This window comes from Mirounga leonina, unplaced genomic scaffold, assembly GCF_011800145.1.
Source record: "Mirounga leonina isolate KUSES-001 unplaced genomic scaffold, KU_Mleo_1.0 Mir_173, whole genome shotgun sequence".
NCBI classification, from domain to species: Eukaryota; Metazoa; Chordata; class Mammalia; order Carnivora; family Phocidae; genus Mirounga; species Mirounga leonina.
In genome coordinates, this window is record NW_023270447.1 from 16,876,774 (window position 1) to 16,888,808 (window position 12,035).

At 36.0% G+C, this 12,035-nt stretch overlaps 1 protein-coding gene across 5 annotated transcripts in view; it reads right to left on the reverse strand.

Annotated features, from left to right (window-relative positions):
* The window catches only part of CCDC18 (coiled-coil domain containing 18), a 96,997-nt gene that overhangs the window by 17,715 nt on the left and 67,247 nt on the right, over positions 1 to 12,035 (reverse strand). For all 5 annotated transcript variants that reach the window (XM_035018013.1, XM_035018015.1, XM_035018014.1 and 2 more), the window contains 4 exons: positions 9,895 to 10,011; positions 8,327 to 8,470; positions 6,569 to 6,772; positions 2,000 to 2,137 (listed from right to left, as the gene is read on the reverse strand). In XM_035018013.1, coding sequence (XP_034873904.1) covers positions 2,000 to 2,137; positions 6,569 to 6,772; positions 8,327 to 8,470; positions 9,895 to 10,011 — 603 coding nt within the window. The remainder of the gene's footprint in view (positions 1 to 1,999; positions 2,138 to 6,568; positions 6,773 to 8,326; positions 8,471 to 9,894; positions 10,012 to 12,035) is intronic.

Sequence of the window (12,035 nt, forward strand, 5' to 3'; positions counted from 1 at the left end):
ACAAATTGATAATTACTAAAGTTGAATAATAAATCTAGGAGGATTCATACCATTCTTTCAAAATTTTCCATAATAAAAACTTTTTTTCTTTTTTAAGATTTTATTTATTTATTTGATAGAGGGAGACAGTGAGAGAAGGAACACAAGCAGGGGGTAGTGGGAGAGGGAGAAGCAGGCTTCCTGCAGAGCAGGGAGCCCAATGTGGGGCTTGATCCTCCCACCCTGAGATCATGACCTGAGCCGAAGGCAGACGCTTAACAACTGAGCCACCCAGGCGAAAAAAAATAGATTTTTAATCAAAAATATCAGGGGAGGTGCCTGGATGGCTCAGTCAGTTGGGCGTCTGCCTTCAGCTCAGATCATGATCCTAGGGTCCTGGGATCAAGTCCTGCATTGGGTTCACTGCTCAGCGTGGAGTCTGCTTCTCCCTCTCCCTCTGCCTGCCACTCCCCCTGCTTGTGTTCTCTCTCTCTCTCGTAAAAATAAATAAAATCTTTAAAAAAATATCAGGGCTTTTGCAATTATTATTAAGTGACTTTTCTGACAATTCTGAAACCTGTAATTTTTTAAATGCTGTTAAAAATTATTGATCCTTTTTACTAACTGTTACTTTAATGACTTATTTCTTCATTTTTATATTCAAACAACATACATGCTTTAAAAATAAATCTTTGTCAAGTACCAAAGAGGATAAAAACATATTACAAATTTTTATATCTTACATATAAAACAATACCAAATATTAAACAGTAAAACCTATTTTTACAATTCATTTTATGTACTATCTGCTTATAATTTCAGAGGGCTTACAAAGCTTAAAGTAAAAAATTAGATAATAAGAAATAAAAGTAGAACAGAGACCACATTATTAAAAGTGCAAAGAATACTTGCTGGTAAACACTTGAGCTGGACTAGTTATTACTGATGGTCACCTGGGTTGAGTAGCTAATATTTATTTATTAAATAATTATGCTGAATCCAACAGCATTCCATTTGTCTTTAAAGACCAAGGATTTAAATCTCTTAGCCTGCTAACTGGATTCAGCTTGCAAACACGTTTTGTTTGGCAGACACAACGTTTTCAAAGAGATCAGAATCTAAACGCACTTAACCAAGACATGGTGACTACAAGCCCTACCAATCCCTCACAAAGATAGTCCCAAACTCCTTTGAAAGGAGTTTAATATAAATATAGTTGTAATCCTTGTCATATAGAAAAATGTTTTATTAGAAGTCCCTAAGTAGTTTAAGTCTAATACATACATTTTAGATATCTTTAGATGTAATTTTTAAAAAGACAAAAAGACAAGAAATGTAGCCGCACTGGGAAATGTGAACCATGGGAATATCAGTGACACTGATGAGAATAAACTAAACGCCTTTGTAACAACAACAAAAAAGACAAGAAATGCTATTCTAATTGCTAACACTGCTCATTTCTATAAAGGCTCAGGACCTGCAAGTAGATAAAAAGCATCAGGTTCTAATTTTGCCTCTCTAACTTACTATCAGAACAAATATTGTAAATTGCAAAGCATTATAAATTCATATCACATGAAACTACTTATGTTGTTTACAAAATATCTCCAGTTAGTTTTGACAAGCGCTATTTAATAACTGATGATGATGATGATGAGCCAACCTCAGGTCTAAGAACTTTAACTATATTCATTTAATCCATTTAATTCATTTAATCCAGTTCTATGAGGTACATATGATTATTATGCCCATTTTAGACAGAGATGTTAATTGCTCAAGGTCACATAAGTGCTAAATGGTAAGCTGAGATTTGGAACCAGACTGCCTGCCTCAAGAATTTAAGCTCTTAACTCCACAGTGTATTAGCTCACTGGATATGAAGTGAAAGTTATATTAAGCTACCAGAAATGAAGACCACAATGAGTTATTCTCTAATGAACATTTAGAAGCTAGACTTATACTTTTGTTCAGATAGTCCACTTTAGCAGGGAGTACTGGAACAAATTACATTTTTCTTTACCTCCAGATGATAAGCTTCTTTGAGAGATTCTACTTCTGCTGACAATTTCTTGATTTCTGCTTGCATTCTTGCTTCTAAATGAGCTTCACGTACTTGAGAAGCCCCCAATTCTTCAGCTAAATGGTGTCCATGAGCTTCCTTAAAAATGACATAGTAAGGAAAGGTTGTTTGTTTGGTTATTATAGCTAAACCAATCAAGTGCATTTATGGAAGTATTTTCATCTTTTTTTTTTTTTTTTAATTTATTTGCCAGAGAGAGAGTGAGCACAAGCAGGGGGAGCGGCAGGCAGAGGGAGAGGGAGAAGCAGGCTCCCCGCTGAGCTAGGAGCCCAATGTGGGGCTTGATCCCAGGACCCTGGGATCATGACCTGAGCCGAAGGCAGCTGCTTAACTGACTGAGCCACCCAGGCACCCCTGTATTTTAATCTTTTATAATACTATATAAGTGTTCATATACAAAGTTAACTTATTAAATGGTACACTTTAAAATCTAGACATTTAAGAGACTACAAATGGGACTGTATTAGTATATTGTTTATCATAATATAATACTTCACTAACCAATGCATTCTGTAAAACAACCACAGCATGTTGAACTTTGGTTGAACTTAGTCTACTCTAAGGTTTGCCTGTGCATTTTGTTCGCCAGATGCACTGTTTGCTTATCAAGAGTCAGTTGTGGGGTGCCTGGGTGGCTCAGTCAGTTAAGCATCTGCCTTTAATGATCCCAGGGTCCTGGGATTGAGCTCTGTGTTGCCAGGCTCCCCGCTCAGAAGGGAGTCTGCTTTCCCCTCTGCCCTTCTCTCCACTGGTGAGTGCACGCACACTCTCTCTCAAATAAATACATAAAATCTTTAAAAAAAAAAGAGTAAGTTTTGTATTTGTCCAAACCTATTTATGCTAGTTGTGCTTGTGATTATAATTATGCAATTCTAATATACATTATGTATGAACATTGAGGAAATATACATGCAAAAAGAAAGTTTTTATATGAAAAGAAAGTTATATGCTTTGAGACAGCTTAATGAATGAGTCATAAACATTTTTTACCCAATTAGAAGCAGCCAAATAGTTGTAAAATATTGTGGGAAACCCCATGTAAAATATAAGAGATGTTGAATTCTAACTGATTTACAAATGTCTTTTAATTCTTCTTCTACTTTAAAGAAACCAAAATTGGAAACAATAGATGAGGGAACAGGAGTATGGTTAATGCGAAAAGATTAGGTGGAATTCTAATCAAAGACCCTGCCCATACACACAAAAAGCAAGATTTGGTCCTAAATTAAAAGATTTACACATGAATATATATTTAGAGTTTTGAGTTGAAATATTTTGTTTTAAACTATCATTTTAACAAATCAGAACTACAGTGAGATACTACCTTGAAATGGCCAAAGATAACACAAGAAACAAGGATGCAGAAAAAGGTGTTGGCAAGGATGCAGAGAAAGGGGAATCCTCTTACACTGTTGGTGGGACTGCAAGCTGGTGCAGCCACTCTGGAAAACAGTATGGAGGTTCCTCAAAAAGTTGAAAATAGAGCTACCCTGTGACCCAGCAATTGCACTACTGAGTACCCCAAAGATACAAACGTAGTGATCCGAAGGGGCACCTGCACCCCAGTGTTTACAGCAGCAGTGTCCACGATTGCCAAACTATGGAAAGAGCCCAGATGTCCATCGACAGATGAATGGGTAAAGAAAATGTGGTATTTATATACAATGGAATACTACTCGGCCATCAAAAAAAATGAAATCTTGCCATTTGCAATGATGTGGATGGAACTAGAGGGTATTATGCTAACTAAGGGAAATAAGTCAATCAGAGAAAGACAGTTCTCATATGGTCTCACTGATATGTGGAATTTAAGAAACAAAACAGGATCATAGGGGAAGAGAGGGAAAAATAAAACAAGATGAAACCAGAGAGGGAGACAAACCGTTAAGAGACTCTTAATCATAGGAAATAGAGGGCTGCTGGAGGGGAGGGAGGTGGGGGGATGGGGTAACTGGGTGATAGACATTAAGGGCACATGATATAATAAGCACTGGGTATTATATAAGACTGATGAATCACTGACCTCTACCTCTGAAACCAGTAATACATTATATGTTAATTAATTGAATTTAAATTAAAAAATGGAGAAAAAAGTAACTTTATTTTCTTTTTCAAGTTTCATTTAAATTCAAGCTAGTTTCAGATGTAGAATTTAGTGATTCAGCACTTACAACACCCAGTGCCCATCACAAGTGCCCTCTTAATCCCCATGACCCGTTTAACCCATCCTCCCATGTACCTCCCCCTCTGGTAACCATCAGTTCTCTGTAGTTAAGTGTCTGTTAATTGGTTTTCCTCTCTTCCTCCCCAACCCATGTTCATTTATTTTGTTTCTTAAATTATACATATGAGTGAAATCATATGGTATTTGTTTTTCTCTGACTTATTTCACTTAGCATAGTTCTCTCTAGCCCTAGCCATGTCATTGCAAATGGCAAGATTTCATTCTTTTTTATGGCTGCATAATGTTCCATTTTATCTATATACTATATCTTCTTTATCCATTTATCAGTCGATGAACATTTAGGCTCTTTCCATAATTTGGCTATTGTAGGTATATTGGTATAAACATCAGGGTGCCTGTATCCCTTTGAATTAGAATTTTTGTATCCTTTGAGTTAATACCAAGTAGTGCAATTGCTGGATCCTCAGATAGTTCTATTTTTACCTTTTTGAGGAACCTCCATACTGTTTTCCAGAGTGGCTGCACCAGCTTGCATTCCCACCAACAGTGTAAGAGGATTCCCCTTTCTCTACATCCTCGCCAACATCTGTCGTTTCCTGACTTGTTAAATTTAGCCATTCTGACTGGTGTGAGGTGGTATCTCATTATGGTTTTGATTTGTATTTCCCTGATGCTGAGTGCTGTTGAGCATTTTTTCATGTTAAACTGTCACTTTAAATAATTCCCCACTTTCATTCACTTTTTTGATTAATTGAGCTTACCTTATCCACATAAAATCAATTGTACTATACTTAGATACTACTGATAAGGACAGAGATGAGATAAAAGTAGATAGCTTCCTAGGAGCTTTTCCTAGGAGACTTCCAAATGCCAACATATTCTAATAAAAATTCCTTATATATTCTTTTTTTAAAAAAAAGATTTTAGAAGGGCCTGGGTTACTTAGTTGGTTGGGCGTCTGCCTTTGGCCCGTGTTCCCAGGGTCCTGGGATTGGGTCCTGTGTCAGGCTCCCTGCTCAGTGGGGAGTCTGCCTCTCCCTCTGCCTATCCCCCTGCCCATGCTCGCTCTCTCTCTCTTAAATAAATAAGATCTTTCAAAAAAAGATGTAATTTATGAACCTATTAAAAAAAAGATTTTATTTATTTGAGAGAGAGAGCACGAGCATGAGTGGGGGAGGGGCAGAGGTAGAGAGAGAGCAGCAGACCCCCCGCTGAGCAGGGAGCCTGATGCAGGGCTCGATCCCAGGTCATGACCTAGTCCAGGGCAGACGCTCAACCAACTGAGCCACCAAGGCACCCCCCCTTATATATTCTTTTTTTTTTTTTAAGATTTTTATTTATTTATTTGAGACAGAGAGAATGAGAGAGAGAGCACATGAGAGGGGGGAGGGTCAGAGGGAGAAGCAGGCTCCCCGCCGAGCAGGGAGCCTGATGCGGGACTCGATCCAGGAACTCCAGGATCATGACCTGAGCCGAAGGCAGTCGCTTAACCAACTGAGCCACCCAAACGCCCTATATTCTTTATTAGTCTAACCAACCAGATGTGTGAATAAAAGCATTGTTTACCAAAATTAAATGTAAAGATACTTTAATGCAATTCCTATACTATATTAGTAAGCATAATAAAAAGCAGAAGACTCACAGGCACTTTTCTAAAACTCAATAAATACATTTTTCTCAAAGTCTAAGTAATTAACCCAAGGATATCAATCTAAGTATTTTTAAGCAAAATTGTTAACCTTCTACCAAATACTGGGGAAATACAATTTATATTATTGTTCTTGCTATTAAAAGCACTTTCTCTCCCTAAGGGTTCTGGACTACAGATTTCATAACAGTTATAAATTTAGATTTCACTTTTAACAGTAGCTACAAATGTAAAAATTTTACTCAAAAAAGATTAGCTTTGGGGCTCCTGGGTGGCTCAGTCGTTAAGCGTCTGCCTTTGGCTCAGGTCATGATCCCAGAGTCCTGGGATCCAGCCCCACGTAGGGCTCCCTGCTCTGCGGGAAGCCTGCTTCTCCCTCTAAAAGTACTTTGTAACTTAATTTATTGAAAACTAATTAGTTTGGCCAAAACTCATTTCTGAAGGTCTTCCTACTTATATTACTAGGCTACACTAAATATAACATTTTTCTTCGTAAAATTTTAGTAAAATATACATAACATAAAATTTACCACTTTAACCAGTTTTAAGTGTAAAATTCAGTAGTATTAAATACATTCACTGTGTGTAACAGTTAATATAATCTACAATTTAAAAAAGTAAATGCTAAAATTTTAAAGATTTTTAGTAAGGTAAAATTATTTAGAATAGGGATTACTTTTTCTTTAGAGAGTTGTTTTATTTCCTCCAGTTCACTTGACAGCCTTTCTACCTCTCTCTGTGCTTGGACTTGTTGACGACGAGCCTCCAACAATTCTGCATGAGAGTTCTGCATCTGCTCTCGAGTTAGCCTCAATTCTTGCTCCATATCTATGGCCTCCTTGTACTGAGTTGCAATGTACTGTTCCTGTTCTTTCATAACCTGAAATACACAAGATATTTGTAAGTTTTCAAAATGAAATGATATAGATAACCTATTTCTTATTCTGATTTCTTTTAATTAATTTCCCCAACCCAACTCGATCTCTATAAAATTTAACACACAATATCATCCACTGTGAAACTGATACTCAGAAAATGTTTTTTTTTTCCTTTTTAATGATAAGAAAATGTACTATAATAAATCTGGGACTAACTGGTATATTTTGCATGACTTATGTGCAAGCTGTATAAACCTTTATCATTATGACTATAACGTGGCAGAATACATAATAATATAAAGAGACAAAAGAAGCTAATAACTGATTATCCATTTCACAGATGGAGAATATATTGGCACGAATAACCAAAACCCACCATTAATCCACAAGTTTGGGTTAAGGTCATGAGCTTATTCTCTGTAAAAGTAAAATCTGCCACTGGGACTGCTACTCCTTCTGAAACATTTCTACATTACTCAGTTAAATCCCTAGTAAAGTACTGTGTTCTTAGAGAAAAAAAAAAATCAGTGAAAAGTTAGTTCTAAATTAGCTCGGTGAGGGATATTAGAAGATAGGTAATTGACTTTAGGGCTGATAAGAAGGAAAGAAATGAGTACAAATCATTAGGACCCTGATGTCTGGAATGGGGACATTGGGTCCAACTGTATTATATATCAGTATAAATCTCATGTAAATATTTTTAGTTGGCCTTTGTTAGGGAACATGAAATGACTGGGCCAGTAATCATTTTCTTTTCCTTGGGGCCCAAACTTGCTCGCACAGACCCTGCTTAATTTATGTATATAATTCAACAAATATTTATTCATGATTACTATGTGATATGTGCTGTTTTAGGTATTGAGGACTTAGGAGTGAGCAAATGAGACAAAGTGGCTACCCTTAAGGATTTTATATCCTACTGGAGGAGACAGATAATGAAACACAATAAAGAGCTATATGTGAAGTTTTAAAGTTGAGTATAGTATTTAAAAACAAAAAAGTTACATATATGAGAGCTCTTGGAAGCAAATTCACTTTTTAAAAAGGCAAGTGGGTAGAATGGGTTCACCAGTCAACACACATGCAAACTGATAACACGAAGTCATCAAACTTCATCTGGCAACTAACTCAATGTATTTGGTCTCAATAATGTACAATTATTATCTGTTCATTCATTCTCTGAGTTCCTTGAGTTCCTCAAGGACAAACGAGTGTATCTTATTAATATCTGTATCTCCAGCTCTATTACATAGTAGGTTCTCAATAAATAACTGTTGACCAAGTAAGCACATATCGTGGGTTTACTATGTGAGAGATACCATGCCAATGCCTGTAGGCAGTATAAAGTAAGATGATGTCCTTGCCTATAACTGGAACATCAGAGTAAAATATTTAAAAAGATCAAAGAAACCAATAATTATCTGACACAAATAATTAGCCTAAAAATACTTATGGCACAGTTTCTATATTTTAAAACCAACCAGTTTAAAACAAAGATTTATATCACTTTTTAGATAATATTACTCTGTTCCTTAGGCAGAAAATAATGTGCTTACATTTTCCATTTCTTTCATCTTTTGTTGTGTTCGTTCATTTTCTTTTTTCAGTTGACTTATCTCCTGTTCATTTTGTAGTATTATAAACTCTTTTTCTCGAAGCTGTTCTTTGGAATTTTGCAATTTTTCATTCAGACTTTCTATCTGAATTTTAAACAGAGCAATATCAATGTAACTAAGGAAAAATAGCTGTTTAATCATAAATGCAGTCCAAGTAAGTCAAACACATATACAATAGCAAAATATAAAAATGTGTTTTTCTTAAGACCACCATAACTCAAGACATTAATATCAGAATTCTTATGCTTAATAAGATATACCTTGTATACCTAAAATATACTAAAAGAGATGAAAATCTCAATCACATTTGTATAAGAAAGGAAAATTAGAGTACATTAAAACAACAGATGTTACATGACCTCACAAGTAATTTTACAGGTAATATGTACAAGAGGTGAAAAATATAGTTAGTGAAAACAAAGTCCTCTTCCCACTGGGTTTCTTCCTTAGGGGCAACCACAGTTAAGAGAATTACAAATCCTTCCAGAGATACTTTATACATATTCAAACATGCACACATGATGATAAATATGTGGACACACTGAGACAAGAAAAACTACATTCAAAATAACATGAAGAGGGTAATCATCAGGGGCTAGGGAGTGAGGAAAATGAGGAAATGTTGTTCAAAGCATATAAGGTTTTGGTTATACAGGCTGAGTAAATTCTGGAAATCTAATGTACAGCATATGACTATAGTTAGTAATACTGTATTGTATACTTGAAATTTGCTAAGAGAATAGACCTTAAGCATTCTCAGCAAAAATAAATAATTAAAATAATTGAAGTGACGGATATGTTAATTAGCTTGATTGTGATAACTACTTCACAGTGTAAATATATATCAAACATGTTGTACACCTCAAATATATGCAATTTCCGTCATTTATATGTCAATAAAACTGGGGAAAATTAAGAGGAGAAAAATGAATTTACTTATTTATTTTTTAAAGATTTTATTTTTTTTTGACGGGAGAGAGAGAGACAGTGAGAGAGGGAACACAAGCAGGGGGACTAGGAGAGGGAGAAGCAGGCTTCCCGCTCAGCAGGGAGCCCTACGCAGGGCTCAATCCCAGGACCCTGGGATCATGACCTGAGCTGAAGGCAGACGCTTAATGACTGAGCCAGCCACCCAGGTGCCCGAGAAAAATGAATTTAAAATAGCATGTACAAGGTGATTAAAATTATGTAGTATTGGGGTGCCTGGGTGGCTCAGTCATTAAGCGTCTGCCTTCGGCTCAGGTCATGATCCCAGGATCCTGGGATCGAGCCCCGCATCGGGCTCTCTGCTCCGCGGGAAGCCAGCTTCTCCCTCTCCCACTCCACCTGCTTGTGTTCCCTCTCTCGCTGTCTCTCTCTGTCAAATAAATAAATAAAATCTTTAAAAAAAAAAAAGTATTTTTATTGTATGTATTCTATTTAAAAAAGCCGTATTATGTGAATAATAGATGCTTACAGTTGAGTTATTTTCCAAAACAATATAAAATATGTAATTTTAAATAATTTACCTGTTTGTTGCATTCTTTAAGTTCCAATTCTGATTTCTCCAGAGTACCCTCTAATTTAATTATTTTCTGTTCCATTTCTCCCCTGTGTTCACGAATAGTCATATCCAAATGTGTAACCTAAATACAAAAGTAACATTTTTTTTTTATTAACATAAAATGCATTATTTGTTTCAGGAGTACAGGTCTGTGATTCATCAGTCTTACACAATTCACAGTGCTCATCATAGCACATACCCTCCCCAATGTCCATCACCCAGCCACCGCATATCTCCCACCCTCCTCCACTCCAGCAACCCTCAGTTTGTTTCCTGAGATTAAGAGTCTCTGATGGTTAATACAAAAGTAACATTAAGGGGTGCCTGGGTGGCTCAGTCATTAAGCGTCTGCCTTCAGCTCAGGTCATGATCCCAGGGCCCTGGGATCGAGCCCTCCATCGGGCTCCCTGCTTGGCAGGAAGCCTGATTCTCCTCTCCCACTCCCCGCTTGTGTTCCCTCTCTCACTGTGTCTCTCTCTGTCAAATAAATAAATAAAATCTTAAAAAAAAAAAAAGTAACATTAAGCTATTACTCGACTTTATTCTAATGTGAAAAACTGTGTGCTTAGAATGTGTCTTAAAATTGTTTACAGTAGGTATAACTGAAACATAAACTCACCTCAAATTATTTTACAAAATGAAAAAAATATTCATTGCTTATTAATACTGAATCTTCAGGCTCATATGTATTACAGAAACTTAAAGAAAAGATACAACTATGTTCATAAATAACAAATAAATGATTTAGACTCCATTTTATGCTAAATAAAAGCTGCTAAATACAATGCAACATAACAAAAATTGTGGAATGCAGAAAAAGCAGTGTTTGGAGGAAGATGTACATCACTGAATGCATGTATTAGAAAAGAAGAAAGACCTGAAATCAATCACTTAAGCTACTACTTTGGGAAACTAGAAAAAGAAGAAGAAATTAAATCCAAAGTAAGCAGAAGAAAAGAAATAATAAAAATTAAAGCAGAAATCAGTAAAATTAAAATTAGGAAATCAACAGAGAAAATTAACAAAACCAAAAGCTGATTCTTGAAAAGATCAATAAAATCAATATGCCTCTAGCCAGGCTAAGAAAAAAAGAGAGAGGACACAAATTACTAATATCAGAAATGAAAGAGAAGACATTACTAAAACTCTCATAGACATTAAAAGGATAATAAGGGGGCGCCTGGGTGGCTCAGTTGGTTAAGCGACTGCCTTCGGCTCAGGTCCTGATCCTAGAGTCCCGGGATCAAGTCCCATATCAGGCTCCTTGCTCAGCAGGGGGTCTGCTTCTCCCTCTGACCCTCCCCCCTTTCATGTGCTCTCTCTCATTCTCTCTCTCAAATAAATAAATAAAATCTTTAAAAAACGATAATAAGGAATACTATAACAACTCTCTGACCACAAATTTAATAAAACTAATGAAACGGACCAATTACTTAAAAGATAGAATCTACCAAAACTCACACAGGAAGAGACAATCTAAATAAGCTTATATATATATATTAAAGAAAGTAACGATTAATAACTTTCCCAAACAGAAAGCAGCAGGTCCAGATGGGCTCACTGGTGAATTCTACCAAAATCTAAGAAAGAAATTATACCAATTCTCTGCAATCCAATTCAGAAGACAGAAGCAGAGGAAATACTTCTAACTCATTCTATGAGGCCAGTATTACCCTAATACCAAAACCAGACAAAGACATTTCAACACACCTTCATGATAAAAACTCTCAGTAAACAAGGAATAGAAGGGAACTTCCTCAACTTAATAAAGAGTATCTATAGAAAAACAACAGGCTAGCATCATACTTAATGGTGAGAAACTCAAAACGTTCCCACTAAGATCAGATACAACGCAAGGATATTCTCTCTTACTACTGCTTTTCAACACTGTTCTAGCAGTCCTAGCTAATGCAATAAGACAAGAAAAAGAAATAAAAGATACACATATTAGAAAGGAATACAAAACTATGTTTGTTTATAGATGACATAATCATCTAGGTAGAAAATCCAAAAGATTTGACAAAATAATTCCTAGAACTAATAAGTGATTATAGCAGGATTGAAGGATACAAGGAGTACACAAAATCAGTCACTTTCCTATATACC